General features: G+C 33.2%; 1 protein-coding gene across 1 annotated transcript; it reads right to left on the bottom strand.

The window, feature by feature from the left end:
* Nucleotides 1–8879: 8879 nt before the first annotated feature.
* On the bottom strand, nucleotides 8880–22717 carry LOC149805315 (uncharacterized). The gene is made up of 2 exons (XM_089949226.1): nucleotides 22557–22717; nucleotides 8880–13981 (listed from the first exon to the last, which is right to left on the bottom strand). The coding sequence occupies exon 2, from the start codon at nucleotides 13910–13912 to the stop codon at nucleotides 12776–12778; it is 1137 nt and encodes a 378-aa protein (XP_089805352.1). The 5' UTR covers nucleotides 13913–13981; nucleotides 22557–22717; the 3' UTR covers nucleotides 8880–12775.
* Between the last annotated feature and the right edge of the window lie 788 nt (nucleotides 22718–23505).

Below are 23505 nucleotides of genomic sequence, written 5' to 3'. Positions count from 1 at the left end.
AGACCATATAGTAATGTATATTTAGTTCGTATTGCTTGTTGGCTTTTCTCATTGATTATATATATCAGTAGTTTGTTCTTGAAATTTATTCTGTAAACAAAATAGTATATAACTAATATTTCTCCTTGAGTACAGATCCAATATTCATCTCATTATTAATTGTAAACATGTTTACTTCACTTTGGGTGGATTTATTTATTCAAATTATTATTCACTGGAATTACAAAGTGCTCAATAAATTCTTTGACAAAATCATTATTTTGGAATTATAGTAAATTCAGACAAGGACATTTTGATTATATTATTGTGATATATCAAAAGACTGTCAACATATCGCAACATTCCAGGGCATTTGAACAGAAGCACGATCGGGACTACAGACACATCAACCAGTGTTTCCTTTTACCCTCATTTGCGCTTCAGAGAGCCCCAAATTTTTAATTTGACCCCCATTTTTGGTACCAAAGTTTGTGTTTTACTCAGTCTGACCCCCAGTTTTGACACGAAGGTGATTTTTGACTCTCAGTCTTGCACCCCTAGGGGATACACTGTCAGCACATTTAATATTGCAATTTATTTGGAATTCCACTGAAATTCAGTTGGAAACTCATACACTGGACTTATGATAAAACGTTTAGGACTATTTGGGATTTAATTCCAAATATTGTATATTCTTTTTAAATTTTCACTTTCTATGTCTAGGGAGATGAATTAATTTTTTAATTTTGCAAAACGTGGTGTTCGTCGCTCTTTTCTGTTACGTGCATGCACGCACGCACACACACACACACATACACATATACATACATACATACATACATACATACATACATACATACATACATATCATCAGATTGGCAATTATTTGCCTCTCCTCGTTCATATTTTAACCAGTAGTTTCCAAATTAGTTGATTCGTTTCCTATTAAGGGTTATTTAAATTTTCTAATTTGTAATTTGTATATATTTTATATGTTGTGCAAATATAGATTTACAACACGCGCAGCCTCTAAATTCTCCTCCATCCCACCCCACCTCGTGCTTGCTTGTACCCAAATACGCTGTAAATGAGATGCCAGGTCACATGACACAAAGAAGTCGAGAAAGAGTGTCCGTAATATTACGTTGTTCTGAAATATAGAATTTATCAAATGTTTTGACCGTCTAACATTCACGTTACATGGGCGGATTTTATCTGCAATGATGTACCGGATACAGCATGCATTAAAATTAACATGGTAACTATACGTATGTACAGTACACAACGCTGAGAGCAGTAAAATTAATATGGTAACTATATGTATATAATGAACATCACTTCGAGTGTAGGAAAGTTGATATGGTAGCTACACGTATATACCGTATACCACTTTGAGTGTGGATTTCGATACAGTGACTTAATGTATATCCCGTGTACCACTTTGAGTGTGGAATTCGATGCAGAAACAATGTATATGATGTACAGTACACCACTTTGAGTGTGGAATTTGATACAGTATATATGTGTTTATATATATATATATATATATATATATATATATATATATATATATATATATATATACACATACATACATACATACATACATACATACATACATATACTATCATGAGTACACGAGGGATGGGATGCAGATTCCTTTGCATTAACGCCATCAGTACACGAGGGATGGGATGCAGATCGCTTTGTACTAATATCGTCAATACGAAGGATGGGACGGATTTCTAAGGACAATAAATTAGTCATTCACATAAAATATACCAAAGAATCAATGGTGTTTTGTGTGCTGTTTGTAGAAATCAAGATCGATACTTCATATTATACTAGTATAAAGTTATTTATTACAAGATTGGTTTTATTTAATGCATTCTTAAGGTTTGTATGCTCATTTTGGTCATTACATCATATTATTTGGTCTTTACATCATATCATATTATTTGGTCTTTACATCATATTATTTGGTCCTTACGTCGCGTTATTTGGTCATTACATCGTTTTATTTGTCAAATATGACTGTATGTGATTACAGCAGAAACTGTATACTGTAATTAATTATTACTGATATAACCTGGATAATGTGATTAATTATTACTGATATAATCTGGATAATGTGATTAAATATTACTGATATCAGAACCTGGATAATGTGATTAATTATTACTGATATAACCTGGATAATGTGAATAATTATTACTGATATGAGAACCTGGATAATGTGAATAATTATTACTGATATAACCTGAATAATGTGATTAATTATTACTGATATAACCTGGATAATGTGGTTAATTATTACTGATATGAGAACCTGGATAATGTGATTAATTATTACTGATATGAGAACCTGTATAATGTGATTAATTATTACTGATATGAGAACCTGAATAATGTGATTAATTATTACTGATATTAGAACCTGTATAATGTGATTAATTATTACTGATATAACCTGGATAATGTGATTAATTATTACTGATATAACCTGGATAATATGATTAATTATTACTGATACGAGAACCTGGATGATGTGATTAATTATTACTGATATGAGAACCTGAATAATGTGATTAATTATTACTGATATTAGAACCTGTATAATGTGATTAATTATTACTGATATAACCTGGATAATATGATTAATTATTACTGATATTAGAACCTGAATAATGTGATTAATTATTACTGATATTAGAACCTGAATAATGTGATTAATTATTACTGATATAACCTGGATAATATGATTAATTATTACTGATATTAGAACCTGAATAATGTGATTAATTATTACTGATATTAGAACCTGAATAATGTGATTAATTATTACTGATATTAGAACCTGAATAATGTGATTAATTATTACTGATATTAGAACCTGAATAATGTGATTAATTATTACTGATATTAGAACCTGAATAATGTGATTAATTATTACTGATATTAGAACCTGTATAATGTGATTAATTATTACTGATATAACCTGGATAATGTGATTAATTATTACTGATATAACCTGGATAATATGATTAATTATTACTGATACGAGAACCTGGATAATGTGATTAATTATTACTGATATGAGAACCTGAATAATGTGATTAATTATTACTGATATTAGAACCTGTATAATGTGATTAATTATTACTGATATAACCTGGATAATGTGATTAATTATTACTGATATAACCTGGATAATATGATTAATTATTACTGATATGAGAACCTGAATAATGTGATTAATTATTACTGATATTAGAACCTGTATAATGTGATTAATTATTACTGATATAACCTGGATAATGTGATTAATTATTACTGATATAACCTGGATAATATGATTAATTATTACTGATACGAGAACCTGGATAATGTGATTAATTATTACTGATATGAGAACCTGAATAATGTGATTAATTATTACTGATATTAGAACCTGTATAATGTGATTAATTATTACTGATATAACCTGGATAATGTGATTAATTATTACTGATATAACCTGGATAATGTGATTAATTATTACTGATATGAGAACCTGGATAATGTGATTAATTATTACTGACATGAGAACCTGGATAATGTGATTAATTATTACTGAAATGATAACCTTCATTATGTGATCAAATTGCAAAAAGGTAAAGCTATTGAATCAATTGCCTCTAGAACAAAGAATTGGACGTGGATTTGGTTTCTCCTTAAAATTTCACTATCATCTACTATCATCCACTATCATTCACTATCATCTACTATCATCGACTATCATCCACTATCATCTACTATCATCTACTATCATCCACTATCATCCACTATCATCCACTATCATCCACTATCATCCACTATCATCCACTATCATGCACTATCATGTACTATCATATACTATCATTAACTATCATTGACTATCATCCACTATCATCTACTATCATCCACTATCATCGACTGTTATCTACTAAGTCCAGTGCATTTTAAAGATATTTTGAAAGAACCCCTATTATGTACATTAGAACAAATGCACGGATGTCTTTACACTATTGCGAACGGTAAGTCTAACCGTAGTGGTTCGTTATGTTATTGGGGAGTAACCTAAATTTTGCAACTACGTTTTTCATGGGTTAATGCAAAACTTTATCAAAATATTTCGGACTCAATTTTTTTTGTAAGTTTCAGATCGCTAAAAAAATTAAATTGTTTGTTATAGTTGCATTTGATTGCATAATTTTACCGTCAATACTATAATCAAGGTAGTCCAATCAGTTGGAATTAATTACAATGTATAGTTTCGGTCATACTTATTTTCATATCGCAATGACCAAAATAAACACATAAACCTTACATACTGTACAACTGCAGGTCACGCAAAGCAGACTCTCTCTTCTGACACCAAACTTTTCGGTCTTTCGGTTAATTATTAAAACTACGTATTCAGGGTTCGAGTTTCGAGTGGTTATTCAAAATATGTATTCAGGGTTCGAGTTTCGAGTGGGTTATTCAAAATATGTACTCAGGACATATACCCATTATTTTCGCCATAGTTTCGCTTAAATAAGCAGTTTCGATGATCGTACTTTCTGTAGTAAGTTTTGAAAGTTTTTTATATTAGAAAAATTCAGAGATAACAATAAAAAGACATGGAAATAAACCCTTCGATCAATCAGATATTTAAACATGCAATTATTCAGTCTAATAATGTGTTTAAGTTCTGAATGTTTACACTGCCTGATGCTCACATAACCTGGGGTCAAAGTTATCAGCAAAAACTCTGAACAAATTATTGTTGATTAAAATATGACGGTAACGATCTGGAATTTTGGGAAACCGCTGAAAGAGGAGAAGGTACAGGACAGATTTGTTTGCTTACATCTTTCACAACGTGAAGAAAGGTAGTATAAACTTGCATGTCTTTCACATAGGTTGAGTTAGTTATTCCTGATCACCATTACGAAAACCATTTGCTGTTTGAAACAAACCAATTAAGAAAATGCTTCCAAATGCTCAGTTAATGGACTTGAAACATTACATATTACACTCAGTAAGTGAAATGATACAAATGAACTTGAAATTATATAATTTACACTTTGTAAATGAACTTGAAATAGAACAAGTTACACTCAGTAAATGAACGTGAAATAGTACAAATTACACTCCGTACATGAACTTGAAATCATACAAATTACACTCAGTAAATGATGCAAATTACACTCAGTAAATAAACTTGAAATGATACAAATTACACTCAGTAACTTAACTTTAAATGATACAAACTACACTAAGTAAATGAACTTTAAATCATACAATTTACACTCAGTAAATGAACTTGAAATAGTGCAAATTGCACTCAGTAAATGAACTTTAAATGATAGAAATCACACTCATTGAATAAACTTGAAATGATACAAATTACACTCAGTAACTTAACTTTAATTGATACAAACTACACTAAGTAAATGAACTTTAAATCATACAAATTACAATCAGTAAATGAACTTGAAATAGTGCAAATTGCACTCAGTAAATGAACTTTAAATGATAGAAATTACACTCATTGAATAAACTTGAAATGATACAAATTACACTCAGTAAATGAACTTGAAATCATACAATTTACACTCGGTAAATCAGTTTGAAATAGTACAAATTACACTCAGTAAATGAACTTGAAATAGTACAAATTACATGCAGGAAATGAACTTGAAATGAGCAAATTACAATCAGTAAATGAAATTGAAAAGATGCAAATTGCATTCAGTAAATGAACTTGAAACAGTACAAAGTACACGCAGTAAATGAACTTGAAATGATGCAAATTCCATCCAGTAAATGAACTTGAAATAATGCAAATTAAACCCAGGTTTCATGTTTTTAAATTAAAGAGATTAATTTCCAGTTTATGCATTACTATTTTCTAAAAGTACACTCATACAATTTATAAAAAAAATTAAATATGGGAATGTGAAAATGGTCATGCTGAGCTAGCAGATCTTATGACAGATGCACACCTGACATAAAGCCCAGTCTCGTATTCAACCCCTAGCATTTAGATATTGACAAGCTGCCTGTTCTTTAAATTCTTCATAAGAGACACACATTTCATTCCTTTACACAAGAGAAAATCTATGGGGAAATCCATGGGGAAATCCGGGGAACACCTTTTCTTTTAGTTCATAACCATGCACTAAAGTGTTTACAGTTTGTAATTGACAGGTGGCACGTCAGGGTGATGGATGGGCTACAAATCTCGGAATGCATGTCACTAATCATTCAAAACTAAACCTTGATGTTGTTGTATAAAAATCTATTTAAAAGGAAAAGTTTGGAACTAATTTTTTACCCCAATATCAAATATATAGTCACAGATCTTGTCATGATTTTCTGAACTTTAGTTTCTTTAACTGATTGACGAATTTAGATGCTACAATTTTACTGCATGTACCATATTTCTGCTTATAAATTCGATGATACAAGGATATTTCTTATAGTGACATAATGAAATACTATAAATCATTACGACACCTACTGATTTTATATTTATTATATTTGTTAATATTTGGATATTAATGTCCAGCACATTTAATAATTCAACACGAATAGCGGTGCTTATGTCACCGTTACTCGAAACTAAACTGCAAAAGTGACTTTAGACATTTTGATTCCAGAATGTCGTCCATAATCTAGTTGAAGTGATACAACAGTTGCGCGGAAACGGTAAAAGCATCAGCAACAGGAGAAATAGTGGTGCTAGTATAAAAAAAAACAACTGATAATGGTGACGTCGGTGGTGGTATATGTCACCTATAATGGTAATTTGGCTGGTTTAAATAGTGGCAAAATCTGAAGTCGTAGTGGAAATCGATGTGATAGTTTCCTTGAAAAGAGAATCACTTTTAAATGATCTAGTGATATAGTTAACCAAACGTATTTGAAAGTTGACTTTTGAAATATCCTATCAAACAGTGTTTAAACGAGTACATATAATACACGAATACATGTAATACACGAGTACATATAATACACGAGTACATGTAATACACGAGATATTGCAGGGTCCAAGATTTATGAAAACACAATCGTATTTGGTATTGCTTTTATGAGTGCAGACTTTGAATCCTCGTGGATTTTTCAACCATTTATTAAAGTAAAACATCTATGAATCGATGCATTATGTATAAACATAGACGTGAAGGCCAAAATGAGATCTAAATTGGACGTAAAAATAGTTGTAGACATAGTGGTGGCGATGGTAGTAGTGGTGTAGATGTAGTGGTGGTGGCGGTGGCTCAAGGAAAATGCCCTAGAGAAGCAAGAGTAAAAATGACACTTTTGCAGTATAGTCCAGTCATGAGAGAGAGAGAGAGAGATGTTGCACATTTATAAAGGCAGTCATATAGTCCACATTAACCGAAACAACAACATATCATATAATTTTGCGTTGAAGTAACAAAATTCCTCGTCGTATATCAAAATCAAATTTTATTCTACTCGTATTCTATATATCCATGAACACAATTCTAACTATTGGTGCGTTTGGAAAACTAATTTGACGTTTGCCAGAATGTAACTGATACAAGGGCTTCTATTGAAATTTGAGAGAAGAAAGTGCATCGTAAACTCGTCACCAAAAGCCTTGTATCGACTACCACAGATAATCGGTATGGGCAATCTATTGGAAAGGTTTCTCCATGTGCTCATAAAATTGTTCAAAGCCGGAGGTCATTAGCCCTCAGGACGAGGGCAAGTTAGCCATTGGGTAAAAACAAAAACACCTATTTTTATAAATTATGCCGGTCCACGAGTGCAGTTAAGATCTGCAATCAAAACTGATTCCACAAGAGTTAGCGAGTTCAAATACAGGTCAAGTTTTGGCCGAAACGCATGTCAGTGGATTCCTAGGTCATAGGTCACACACCATTAATAACCATTTTATGGGCATAAAAAAGACCGGTATTGCACTCTGGAGCACATACGGCAAATTCTCAGTCTAACACGTAATTGGTTGCGACTGTTGGAGAGGCTTTGCAAGCAATTACAATGCACTGAGAATGATTAAATAGCTTTCAAGGGAGGCAATTAAAACAATTATTATAATCCCCTCCAATACTTTGAACAAGGCTTCTTACGATCAAACCAAAAATAAATAATTAAAAAATTAACAAAGGAACTTGATAAAGAGAAATCTAACTGGCATGCGCAAATTGATGCCCCACTAATTTGCAATTGTAACGTTAACATGCTTGTCAAGTAAACAATAAGACCTAAACTAAGACTTCCAAAAAGTAGAAAATGGCGATTTGCAGAATGTTATTATAATTTTTTAGCTGTATTAAATCGCATCAAATAAAAGAAAATGTACCCTAGGTTAAGTTTTGTGTCCAATAAAATGTATTCTAGATTAGTGACGGTGATGGAAACAATACAGCGAGTCGCCATTATCAGTCGACATTAAGTCATATACGCATATCTGCATAGTGCCATTCAAAAGTAATCCCGTGCAGAGGCTGGCTTTACAGAAACAGGATACAAGTATGCACTTAAAGGGTTTCAACTTTTCATTGTATTGCAGGATTAACACTAGATATTTCATACTATTAGCAGACCCATACATTTATTCCGTTTAGGATTGGGAATTGCTTCTTCAGATATTTTCTTCTTTTATTTGAATTAAAGGATTCTCCTTGAATATTTCCAAATACACGATTCCTTGGTTATTTTTGATAATCACATGATCAGGTTTGCCAACGTTAAAAAATAGTGTAGTTGGTAGGCAAATCGGCATATTATTTCGTTTTACGAGAAGGACAGAAAGAAGAGAATTAAACAAAAAGTAGTACGAAAAGGTGAGACATGTTTTACAAAGTGGCGTTATTTGTGCACTAAGACAGAGACAAAACATGGAAACTTCATGTTTTATTTGAAGATTACAAATAAATCTCAATCTTAAAAAGTGAACAAGTCCTGAGGCAGACAGACATTTTCAATAATGACAGATATGAGGCAGACACACATTCAATAATAATAGATATGAGGTAGACAGACACATTCAACAATAATAGATATGAGGTAGACACATCCAAATACATTTTGCAAAATTTCAAATCCTAGTCTTCTACAACATAAAAAATAACTAAAAATGACAGAGTACCCGTACTAGAATTCAGACTGTGGTCATTTACATTACCCGTAAATCATTTTTAAAAAAAAAATCAAATAAATATTATTCGAGTTTACTAGTCCATCTAAAAGTAAATGTTCTTCGACTATTGATCATATTTAGATATCAAAAATTGCTGCCCACGCAGGCTCTGGCGCGTGACACGAGATTGAACGACTGTTTTCGAACTCGTCGGTGAAGTACATAATTTCCCATTCCAGGCTCAATAAATCAAAATAGGAAACGATCTGCTATCTATTAGTTCTCTCTATCTCGATTATTCAAAACTGAAAACTTCAAAAAATAGAACAACCTTACTCTTGAGCTTCTGAGATTGTGTAAATTATTAACAACTGATTTTGCCATGGAGGTTTTAGGAAAAAATAATTTTAATGTACATAAATAGGTACATACACGTTTCTGAATATCCGTATCACGGTGATTAGTGAGGGGAAAAAAAACCATTGAAACTTGAATATATCTTCAGAAAAACCTGTAATCGGAAACATTTTCACTCTTTTGTAAGCTTTGACTTCCTATTAACAATATTTCATGTCATAATTTCCAATTATCTTTACCATACATCTGATATAAGATAATTATCGAACTTGTTTTCGCCAAAAATATCATTTGTTGTTTAGCTTAAAGGTTGTTAATCTTCTCCGAAGCCATATCAAAGATTGAAAGCAAATTGCCACACTCGCAGAAAATGGTTTATAATCTCTGACTTGGACAAAAAACCAAAGTCAAATAAGCAATACAAAACTAAATGCTAAATATGTGTTAGGTAGTGTTAAGAGAAAAATAACATAGTATTTTACAAAAAATAGCACAAAAGAAATATCAACTGTCCTTGAGAGACGTACACTACAATGAATGTATTCGTATTAATGTCAGAAAAAAATCGATGCATGTTTTGATGAGTCATTATTTTGATACAAAGTGGCAATATTCATCTTCTCACATAATTGGTAGGAATCTCATCTTTAACATCGCGTCATCTTACGTACACGGTTGGAGCATCGTATAAATGCATGAGAAAGATGGACGTGTCATGAAAAGCGAAAATCATATAGAAAGAAGGAATCATGTAAAGTAATTATCAAAAATACATAATTTTGCTTCCCTGGTTATAACATGATAAAAACGAGTGTCGAGGTAAATAGAAAAAAAATATTTTTCAAGTTTATCTATGAATCTTGCTAATAGAGGAAAAACTTCAAAATGGTAGTCTATAATTAATTTATCTCTTTCTCTTCATGTAATCAATGTATGGCAAAAGATTTGAATTGAAACCATACCATTGAAGAGCTCCAGGATGTCGAGATATTGCCAACTGTGGTTCATACCTTGAATAAAAACATTATTTTTTAAAAATTATTTTCTTTGTTATTAGAACCATAACGAATTTAGCAGCAACAGAAGCAGCAACAACAACAAATGGCCAATTAACTTGGATTATACAATAAATATAGACAAATTAAACACTTAATTACCTGTCAACCGAGAGGATTCTTTAAAATTTAGTTTGATGTTTTACTGCACAGAAACATGCATAGGTTATTTAGTGCCAAGGCAATTGACGTAAAATGCCTTGACAATGGAGAGACTACAGAAGCCCAACCAAGATGATCCGATCGTAAGTTTCGAACCCTTTTGGTCGCGAGTCCGGCACTCTAACCACTGAGTCATTTCACTTCCTTTCTTAGAAGTGATATGCGCATAAATAATTACAACGTGTTGTGAAAATTTACATATAAAAATATTTTGTTGCATTTCATTCATGCAATTATAGCTGACAGAATTTGTAGAACTGGCTAGTTCCTTCCATTTTACTTCGATTTTTTTTTTCATCGTTCATAGAAAAATGCAAGAAAGCAGACGAATAAATTTCATCGCCCACTCACAGGAAAGGCAGTTTTGAAATAAAATTCCAATACTGGATACGGAATTTGATATTACATTTTTTTTTCTTCTAAGTTTAAGTAAAGCTCATTACTGATACGGACTTTGAGAATACATTGTTATAATTTGGAATAAAGCTCTTCTTTTTTCTCTACGAAAGACGTGAAGAACGAAACAATCATTATTCGAACTTCATTTCAGTAAAACTGCATATGGGAAATATAAATCCGGTGAAAAATAATATTTTTGGATATTTATAAACGGTCTATATAAAACCAATCGGATGAATGATTTTTTTTTTGCACTTAGCGTTCATTACTGCCACGTTACATAAAGCTTGGTGCAATGAAAACATGTGTATTAAGTGATTTCTGATTTCATCTCAAAACTGATGGATATTGACAAAAAGAGGCAATTCTCAGAGGTTATATCTTCTAAAATTGTAATATGCACTACATTTTTGTGATATGCCTTTGAGCAAAATAGTGTGCAAACAATTGATGGAATAACGACAGGTATAGATTCCCTTGTTAATTTACTACACTAGAGTACTGTACCACAGTGGAATAGCCCAAAGTTTACTACCCTTGAGTGCTGTACCATAGTGGAATAGCCCAAACTGACTATACTAGAGATAAAATACCATTGCGGAATAGCCCATTTACTACACTAGAGTACTGTACCATAGTGGAACAGCCCTTTCCTACAATAGAGTACTGTTTATTGTCTACCTAGGAATTCAAAATATCGAGGTGGAGTGCTCATGCATAACTCATTTGGAAAGGATGGCATATTTGGACATAATAGATACTAAATCGTTGTAATCACATATATTAGAAGTCGTGAACTGTGATTCGTAAAAGATATAATAAGTACTAGTTTTGTCGTTCTTGTTGTTGTTGTTGCCGCTGATTTCTTTAGCCAATGTAATGTAATGTTCTGATTAGTAAGCTAGGTTACTCTGTACTGGTGAAACAGCTGCAATGAATCCTGTACCACTAAGTTATACAGGTCAAGTAAATTTTCATCTCTCCATTCAAGTTCCCTTTTATGTAAATAAAAAGGTATATGACCCTTGACGAAACAGCAGATTAGAGATTACAAGATATATTTTTGGATCAAAGTTCCACACCGCCGTTCATTTTTAGACAGTTAATGGGGGTGGGGAAATACGAAACATCACACTGCTGAAATTGCGAAAGAATAAATAATACAATGTAGAAAACATTAAAAAATATCAATGGGCAAAAGTCGATTCAACATAGTCAAGACATTTCGTAAAATACATGTACATGAAAAAAATGGATTTTTCCTGAGAGTTCTGGGTGCAATAAGTGTGGAGCACTTGGAGAAAGGGTATATTCGTACAGCATACATCAATATCGAAATGATCTGAGCAAGACCACACGTCCGTCATGAAGAGTACACGAGTTGTATGACAAGAATATCCCTGAGCGTCAAACATGGTCCTACGACTGTATGTCCTTAGTTAATATTTACATTTAACACAGTGCTAACAGTCATTCTGCATCATAAAGGAACAAAACTGATTATCTCCAGTCATGCAAATCCAGTCTTGTATAAACATATAGCACAAAAGTGATTAAGATGCATACCTGACGTTTAACTGATCCAGACCGTCTGGGCAAGTGTATCAAACGCATGTACACTACTTAAAGTTTTTACATCCATTAACTCCCACTCACACATTTAAATAAGAAAAGCAAGGAATCAGCTGTTATACAGCATACATCTCAACTTTGCGGTCTCTGTTTTGAGTGCGGCTACCTCTACCCGTAATTTTAAATTTTCCTGTTCAAGAAGAGCTGCACGAATAGCTATTTCGTCCTCCTTGGCCCTTCTTGCATCCCTAGATCTTTTAGCCGCATCGTTGTTCTTTCTTCTCCTTTCCCAGTACGACTCATCCTTTTGCTCATCCGGAAGTGACCTCGGTCTTTTACGTCCAGATGCAGTGACACCCGTGTTACTGGTAGGCATGGACGGGGAAGCGGCAGACACGTGGACTCCATTGTTAACATTAGTAGGATTGGTTGTACTCACAGTCGACCCGCTCGTGGATGATGGAGAGGGACCAGATGGTTGGGAGCGATTTGGAGATGTCATCGTGCTTGTGCGAAGATGTGATGCTCGTATTGACTCAATGTGTTTTTCTCTTTCACGTATGACAGATAGCTGCTGTTTGTAAATATTGAACAATTCATCTGAAGTAAGGTTCATACCCTGAAGAACATTTGCATCAAAATTCGGAAAAGCTGCCATATAATTCGGGAGACCAAAGTTCCCTACTGGTAAAGAAAGCGGTTCTTTCGGGTAAGCCTTAAATGGACGGGTTGTCTTGCCCCCTTGTGCACGTCTGGGATCCATCAGCGCTGCCATTGCTGGAAAGTTGGCTAACATGTTAACGTCCGGGATCATCCCCATACGCAAACCGGATAGCATTGCGGCTGACATGTTTGCATATGAAGATGGCGGGTACACGTCGGAATTTAAAATATTTGGTTGCCCAATCTGGCTGACCTTTTCTCCAGGTTCTCTCCCACCGTTGACGTAGCATATATTTTCGTCGAAATCTGTCCTTCTATCCTCTAAGAGATACCCGGTATCGCTTGTTGATGCCGGGGAAGAAATGGATTCAGAGCCCGAAACACCATCATACCCCTTCTTTTTAATGGAAAAATCCAATGGAGACTCGACAAATTCCTCCTTTGAATCATTGTGTTCACTACTTTTATCAAGATGTAAATGTTGCTGCTCGAAGGAGCTCTCTAATTTGTAGCCATTTAGGTTGCGGTGAATTGGTGTGGTTTTTTCCCTCTCTACTCCATTATGAACTTCATCGTCAGCCATTTTAGGTCCTCATTTGCAGAAGAGTGTTCCAGAGAAAGCCTCTTGCTTGTGATATTTAGGCTTGAGTATCTGTTGGGGGAGAAGAAGAAAAAAAAAGACAATTTAAATTTATTTGCATGAGAACATTACAAGACGATACGTGATAATGAGATCTGAATATTTGTGGGGAAAAAAAGATCGAAATTATCCCTGTTATGCGAGAACTGATCGAAGAGAACTTGTTCAGATAGTTTCCGTCTTTTGTGTAAGATAAAGGTTGAAATGAAAATTTGATGTCATACTTTAAGGGTGAAGTTGATTGCAGAGTAAGCCCCTTTCCAACACACACACACACACACACACACACAACCTCTTTAAAATAATTTACTCTGTAGATCTGGTTGACAAACATTTTATCAACGAATAAGGAAAAATCGTATTTACTATTCCTCTAGCATGATGAACTATGCACTTTTATTTATGAGAAGGCGCAACACATTCCTGTCATTCTTGAGAAGGCGCAACACATCGCCACGGAAGTAATATATATTTTCTTCCAGGGACTCGCATAAGTGAACAACGTGACACACTGCATGGGACTCACATAAGCGGACAACAGGATACAAGTTCAGGGGATTGAAATAAACTGAAAATATAATGAAACGTTTATCCTCTAATAAAATTCAAGTGAAGCAAAAATACAACATGTAAGTAATGGACAACGGGAAACCACTCGAAATCTCAAGACAACTGAACAACCAATCGAATCCTCAATACAACCTGACAACCTATCAAATCCTTGCTGTACTATTGCATTACACTGTACTTGTCGAATAGGTTACAGTCGTATACTATCACCAGGCGTTTAAAGTCCAATGTATTAAGCCGAAACATTATCTCTTTATCTAAATTTGGAAAAAAAGATGTGTACATTTTTCGCGTACAGTATTGTCCAATTTTCTAAAAGAGATCTCACAACAAGCTTGAAAATGCTTTAACAGCATTACACTAAATATTTACATACAAACTCATATAACAATAAATATGTACATACAAGCATATATCACACCAAATATTTACATACAAACTCATATAACACTAAATATTTACATACAAGCATATATCACACCAAATATTTACATACAAACTCATATAACACTAAATATTTACAGACAAGCATATATCACACCAAATATTTACATGCAAACTCATATAACACTAAATATTTACAAACAAGCATATATCACACTAAATATTTACAAACTCATATAACACTAAATAGTTACATACAAGCATATATCACACCAAATATTTACATACAAACTCATATAACACTAAATATTTACAAACAAGCATATATCACACCAAATATTTACATACAAACTCATATAACACTAAATATTTACAGACAAGCATATATCACACCAAATATTTACATGCAAACTCATATAACACTAAATATTTACAAACAAGCATATATCACACTAAATATTTACAAACTCATATAACACTAAATAGTTACATACAAGCATATATCACACCAAATATTTACATGCAAACTCATATAACACTAAATATTTACATACAAGCATATATCACACCAAATATTTACATGCAAACTCATATAACACTAAATATTTACATACAAGCATATATCACACCAAATATTTACATGCAAACTCATATAACACTAAATATTTACATACAAGCATATATCACACCAAATATTTACATACAAACTCAAATAACACTAAATCTTTACATACAAACACATATCAAGCCAATTATTTACATACAAACACATATCTAGCTAAATATTTACATACAAACATATATAACACTAATTATTTATATAAAAATACATATCCCACAAAATATTTACATACAAGCTCATCACACTAAATATTTACAACCAAACTCATTTCACACTAAATGTTTACATACAAACATATATCACATAAAATAGTTACATACAAACAAATATAACCCTAAATGTTTATGTACAAACACATATCACACTAAATATTAACATACAAACACATATCAAACTAAACTGTCAAATTCCAAAACAAAAGGATCAGTAGTTTCTTGCGGCGTGTAATATTTTCCAACAGTTTGAAACACGTTTCTCCTGTACTGAATGCTGCTCAATTAAAAAGATTTACCAAGAAAAATAGGAAATATTTCCTTTACGCGTATCTTATGCACAATCAAATAATATTAGAACTAATTTAATTTGGATGAAAATTATGTTTAAGTATTGAAAAAATACTTTCCAATACTGTATTCTAATATGCATTAGAACTTTTTGTATCAAAAGTCATTTATGATAAGAAAGGTTTTACAGATCGAAACATTTAAAATACAGAACACGCAAAACTAAAGAGTCAAAATACAAAATTTATGACTTGGACTTGATTGTGTATTTCCATCTATGTTGCTAAATAATGCGGCAAATGACGCCGAATGCGATCGATACTGTTTGGTGGATGCCACACGTTCGCCTTTATGCAGGACTCTAGAGAATACTTTCTGAACTTTACCTGCATGAAAAACTGACAACATAGAAAAAAGCATTTTCCTAAGACTTTGTTTTATTTTGATTGGTTTTAACCCCGTTGTTTTATATATTATTAGCAATATCATGCAGCGTAATTGAGACCTAAGTGCCATTCCCACGGACACATAGTTTGCCTTCGACCCGAACCAGCCCGGGTGGGGGGGGGGGTGAGGGGGCATCAAACAAACGGCTATGGATTACGAGCCTGACGCTATACCAAATGAGCTACCTCGGCTCACTTTAAAAGATTTTGAACTCAATTATAATTTTTTAAAACAAACAGAAAGAACTGTCTATATGCCTTTTAATTGCTAATCATTTAGAAAATACTTTTCTAATGTGCGTGATTTCCTTGTGATAAATTTACCGCATGCTCGTCAACAAACTGTCATAAGTCGGAATAAATTGTCGATAAACCTTCATAATTCTGAACAGCCAACATTGGTTGTGATAGGTACTTATTTGGAAATGGAAATTTGGCTTTCCGTTTAAACTCTGATGAAGTACACAACTGTGAATCTTGGTGATTTTTCATTTTTTTAAATAATGACGTCATAGAAGTGATGCCAATTCATTATTTTTCTTGATTTCAAAACTTCAGGTGGCACATTTGGATTTCATCATTTACAAATTGTTAAAATTAAAACAATTGAATATACATGAATATATCCTTCAGCTAATTTTTTATGTTACTTTCGTTGGAACATGAAATGTTTGTCTGATCTGAATGTTGTCTGTGACATTGTAATTCCATGTTGCCCGTGACATTGTAATTACATGATGTCTGTGACATTTTAATTACATGTTGTCTGTGACATTGTAATTACATGTTGTCTGTGACATTGTAATTACATGTTGTCTGTGACATTTTAATTACATGTTGTCTGTGACATTTTAATTACATGTTGTCGGTGACATTGTAATTACATGTTGTCTGTGACATTTTAATTACATGTTGTCTGTGACGTTGTAATTACATGTTGTCTGTGACATTTTAATTACATGTTGTCTGTGACACTAATTACATGTTGTCTGTGACATTGTAATTACATGTTGTCTGTGACATTTTAATTACATGTTGTCTGTGACATTGTAATTACATGTTGTCTGTGACATTTTAATTACATGTTGTCTGTGACATTGTAATTACATGTTGTCTGTGACATTTTAATTACAATGAAAATATAGAAACTACCGCTTTATTGATAAAACTAGAATTGTTTTCATCAATATATTTTTCAACCTGGCAACTGACCTATTAATTAGTACGAATTATATAGATTGTAAATCTACATTTATATCAATGTCGATTTTTATAAGTTACAGTCTCGTAAATATGAAGTGAAACTTCCCTAAACCGGCCTTTTGTAAACCGGTCCACTCTAAAGACTGGCCAAATAATTTGGTCACTACAATATCGTACTAACCAAACCTCTGCATACTGGGCACCCTTATAGAACCACCAAAAGGTATGGTCCAAACGGTATCTGATACATAGCAACCTGTGACCTCAGCATGCGGTTGGCATGTCTAGTACCGTTACTTAATGTCTTTCATCATACACACGTCTTCAAGAAACTGATTTAAAGAGCAGCAGTGTTTATACTGGAGCTAAAAGCATGACCATGGAAAAGGAATATTAAAATGACGTCAGTTCACGTTTTAAATTTGTTTCATCAAGGGGGCTGTCCTTGTGTGAAAATCGATATTAAAATATTTTGTATTAACTAGGAGCGAAAACATGTTATCAAAGTATTTCCACTTCCTTTACTACCATCAGAGCACTTGGCTTATCCCCAAAAAAGCATTCTACGAGATTAATGGAACAACAGCTGATATACGATTTGATATCGTTATTAACTCTCGTTAACATCTGAATCGCTCAAATATCACAAGACACTGGCTGAGAACTTCTGAGCTTTACTTATTTGTTTCAGTCGTATAGTGGAGTAGACGGTATGGGCTTTTGCCTAAATCTATTTGTTTATACGAATTACCTGTAAATTAAGGTGGCAAATCTCAGTGTCTTGCTTTTGCCACAAATTTAAAGCAACCTCAGAGTCAATATATATATATATATATATATATATATATATATATATATATATATATATATATATAGAGAGAGAGAGAGAGAGAGAGAGAGAGAGAGAGAGACAGACAGACAGACAGACAGACAGAACAACAATGCTTGTATTTCTCATAATTAAACAACTGGTTTAAATTGGCCCATTCTGTGATAATGCTTTTGGCCCATTGTCAGTTTTCAAATGAACGAGATTCAGTCAGATTTCATTTTATGATTTCCCAATAACTTCTATGCATCAGCTTCACGCATCATACGGAAAAGTGACAAGCCATCATGGATCAATAAAGACAACACCTCATTATGATCGTGGACTTGGTGGTGTCTTACACATGAATTTGGTTAGTTTTGTAAAAACAAGCCACATTTTTACAAACTGCGATGCTTCTCTCGCAATTCTATTTTCATCTCAGTGTTAGATACAGATAGCATGGTTATTAATGAAAATAGTTAATGGTCCTTTTTATAGAGTTCAGATAGATGTGTAAATTTCAGCATGGAGAATAACTAGAAATATTACAGATAGTTGTTATACTATAACATTCTGAATGTATTGTCTGCTGATCACTACTGTAAAGTTTCAATTCTTTATCTTTAAAAATCTTTAATGGGAATTTACAGTACTGTCTGATAGTAATTTCAGTGGGAATTTACATTACTATCTGATACTAATTTCAGTGGGAATTTACAGTACTGATACTCATTTCAGTGGGAATTTACAGTACTGATACTAATTTCAGTGGGAATTTACAGTACTGATACCAATTTCAGTAGGAATTTATAGTACTGTTTGTTACTAATTTCAGTGGGAATTTACAGTACTGTTTGATAATAAGTTCAGTGGGAATTTACAGTACTGATACTAATTTCAGCGGGAATTTACAGTACTATATGATACCAATTTCAGTGGGAATTTACAGTACTGATACTCATTTCAGTGGAAATTTACAGTTCTATCTGATACTAATTTCAATGGAAATTTACAGTGCTGTCCATATGAATTTACAGTACTGTTTGATACTAATTTCAGTGGGAATTTACAGTACTGATACTAATTTCAGTGGGAATTTACAGTACTGTTTGATACTAATTTCAGTGGGAATTTACAGTACTGTTTGATACTAATTTCTGTGGGAATTTACAGTACTATCTAATACTAATTTCAGTAGGAATTTACAGTACTGATACTCATTCAGTGGAAATTCACAGTTATATCTCATACTAATTTCAATGGAAATTTCCAGTGCTGTCCATAGGAATTGACAGTACAGTAGTATATTAATAACAATGGGAATTTACAGTGCTGTCTGATATCCAGCAGGAATTTACAGTACAGTGGGACACTCAGTTCACTGGGAATTTACAGTACAGTGGGACACTCAGTTCACTGGGCATTTACAGCACAGTGGGATATTCATTTCACTGGGCATTTACAGTACAGTGGGATACTCATTTCACTGGGCATTTACAGTACAGTGGGATACTCATTTCACTGGGCATTTACAGTACAGTGGGATACTCATTTCACTGGGCATTTACAGTACAGTGGGATACTCATTTCATTGGGCATTTACAGTACATTGGGATACTCATTTCACTGGGAATTTACAGCACAGTGGGATATTCATTTCAATGACAAATTGCAGTACTATCTGATACATGTACTCATTTCCCAAAATTTTAATAACAATATACACATGTAGAAACAACTAAGAGACATAAACATTAACGAGTGTGTATACAAAACCTTAATGATAAAATAAATAAAATATGGTAAATCAACTTTCAAAAAGTACTTATATACTGCATGGTTTCTGATTATATTTATTTATATAATTCCCTTCTTTTAAACTTTGTTTTTCGTTTCTGCATGAAAATTATCCATATATGTAAAGACCACGTATGTGACCATACAAACTATTCTGTGAATAAATGAGAATTAACCTTTATTAGGGGAGGGGGTTATTCCATGGAATATATCGTCCACGTTCGGTTTGAGTTTAATGTTATACGAGTATACAAATTGGGCTAGTATTACTGCCTCTTTTAAATGTGACCCTTTTATCTCTGCGTTTTATTTCCTGTCAAGTTCTCTGTGAGTCTAAGACAATTATAATAACTTTCTCCAACTGTTTTCTTAGCTACACCATTATTGCCAAGAATATAGTTTTCTCTTTAATATCTTTGTTAGTTGTTGTGGTAATCCATTTCTGTTTTTTTTTTCTATTTAAGCATTTTATCCATTTTGTTTTACATTCTTTTCCTCGTCCAAAGAAAATGTATGCATTTAATTATTCTTCTTACATTTGATATGCATCGAAAATGAATATATATAAACAGGAAGCAAGATAGAAACAACAAGACGAGAAATCGATTTGTTTTATCAATTTCATCATGATGTCTTTGTAGTTCTTTTATAAACGATTCACTTGGGCCTTAGATACAAATGACAAAAAAATGAGAATATCCGAAAGTAATTACTTTTATTAGACAGTCTTAAGCTCCGTGGATGGGATTAGAATAATGTAATAATATTACCTCTATCTGATAATGATATTTAAGTCTTAGACACATCGATTAAGTTGGACTGGGTCGACGGTTATTTTTTAGTAGCTGAAGTACCGATCAAATGTATTATGAGATTTTACATCTACATTTCAGTGACCCGATACCTGATCGAAGGGTCGCAAAGCATACGAAAATGAAATACAAACAAAAACACATATACGTAAATTTGCATATGATGTATAGATGCGAAAAAGAAAATACACGCATACATTTGCATATGACATATATACAAAAGAAAAACATGTAAATTTGATATGACATAGACATGCACAAGGAAAACACGTAGATTTGCATGTAAAAACAGGGGTGACTGTTCTGGGGTGTAACATTTTCTGTCATGTTTTCTTTTATAACTTGAAATAATTCCGAGTGCCAGAAATTAAGTAATATCAATTGTTTTTCAAGGTTATTTTATATTTTACTCCTTGAATTGTTTTTGAGAAAATGAGCATGATTCTGTCTCAAAGCACAAATGAACAAAATTGCTCCTAACAATATAACACCCTACACCCTAATTTATTTAATCGATGTTAGCATTAAAGTCTGTTAAACACGATCCAAATGATCGATCGCATTAAATATCTGTAAAAAAATATCAAAAGTGCGATCATATGGAAAAAGTGGGTATAATATATTTAGTGATATTACAACTAAGTTAACATTTTTAAAATCATTTACAGAAATTCGAGCAGTTTATCTTCTTTCTCTTTAATAATTTAAAAAATTTTAAAGATATAATATCAAATTGACGAAAAAGGAAAGTTCAAGAAAGGAGACTTCCAATGGAGGCTGGCATATGAATTAGCTTCAGACTACAGAAGTTTTACAGTACGGCACACCCTGTTATGAGTGAGTAAGCCTGTGTAATAGTACTTCTCTACTCATTGATCTCTGAACCGACTGGCACTATCTGCTCCCAGGCTGCCTTACTAGTGGAAAACAGCTGTGCAGGCCAAAACACATTCTTAGCAAAATTAATCATCTTCACTCACCCATTTCAACTCCTTTGTAAAGCACAATCAAACCACGCCAATGGTCATAATGTTTGAAAGGGAACGAAATTACCTTTTTCCAGTGCATAAACTCAGAGAAATAGTTCTTGTTGTCCAGTTGCAACTCGATAAATTAAACAAGTGCAATATAAACAACATTAACCGATCCATGTAAACAACGTATTTTTAATGGGAGAATAAGTACATGATCAACTGATCATGCATTCCATCTGTCACATTAAAAGTATTAACTCTACAAGTTTTGCCTACCATGTTTGAAACGTGTTATGTATTCCCACACTCACGGCTGACTTTGTAATCGATACACACACCCCCTCGCACATGATAACTTAAACAAGGTCTGCTATGAACTGCGATCGATACTATCTGACTTAGTGCAAAATAATGTCAACCTTTGTCAGTTACTGATCTTCAACTACAGCTATATAAAATACTTACCTTTCATTAGTTAATACATATTGTGTATTCCATGTTTGGCCTTGTCCTTAGGCCTTGTATAACAACACAGCCAGACTACCGCTTATTGCTCAATGCATACTGGGCAACTCCGTTGAAAAACTTGACCTTAGTTGATCTCGGTAACAAACACTATCGGTTATGCAAATAACCTATCCGATCACGTAATCCTGAAACTAGTCAGCCAATCACACAACACCTTAGGTGAAGGGGGGAAGTCCATTTTTGTTCAATTGCTGTGGCCAGAACATATCACTGTTATCCTATTGGTTGACGACTGCGCAAGCTTAGAATTGCGTAAGGCACGCTTATTGCGTCGTTATGGTCATGAACAAGAGGTTATAGCCTCGCTATGGCTATCAAAAGCGCCGCGTGTTCATTATGTCTTTCTGTGACAGGTAATATGTTCCAAGTGTGCATGTAAATAGAACACAATTAATAATTTAGCAATCCATTAGAAAAATCGATGAAAAACGTGTCCGTTGAGAATGAAAAACATAGGTGACGAATATCATTATTCATGCGCCGAAAGCTGGGACCTGAATTTAATTCAAGCTCAGGACGAAAACCATTAATTTTTCAGTACCGAGACCCAATAAGCGAGAGAGAGAGAGAAAAAAGTATATGGGATGACATCAAGGCTGCTTCCTCTGTGTTTCAAAGCGTCACTATAAAGCCAGCAAACATAGCTCAAAACGTGGGAGAAATTTCAAATTACCAATGAGGCGTTAAGGTTCGTGTCAGGTCAGAGAGTGTTATAAATAACTGACTGCCCACGTGGCCATGTATGCCACATGTTTATGTACGAAGTCAATCGCAACAGACCTATTTCTGTCAAAACCTGTGCACACTTATTACAGCTATCCTCCGACGATAAAGATTGATAGGGCTGGCAAGGAACATGAGTATCATACAGTCTTAATTAACTATC

Source organism: Sinohyriopsis cumingii, chromosome 2 (genome assembly GCF_028554795.1).
Source record: "Sinohyriopsis cumingii isolate HCF-2022 chromosome 2, ASM2855479v2, whole genome shotgun sequence".
NCBI lineage: Eukaryota > Metazoa > Mollusca > Bivalvia > Unionida > Unionidae > Sinohyriopsis > Sinohyriopsis cumingii.
Note: the sequence above shows the minus strand (reverse complement) of the source record. Positions and strands in the feature narration are given on the sequence as shown.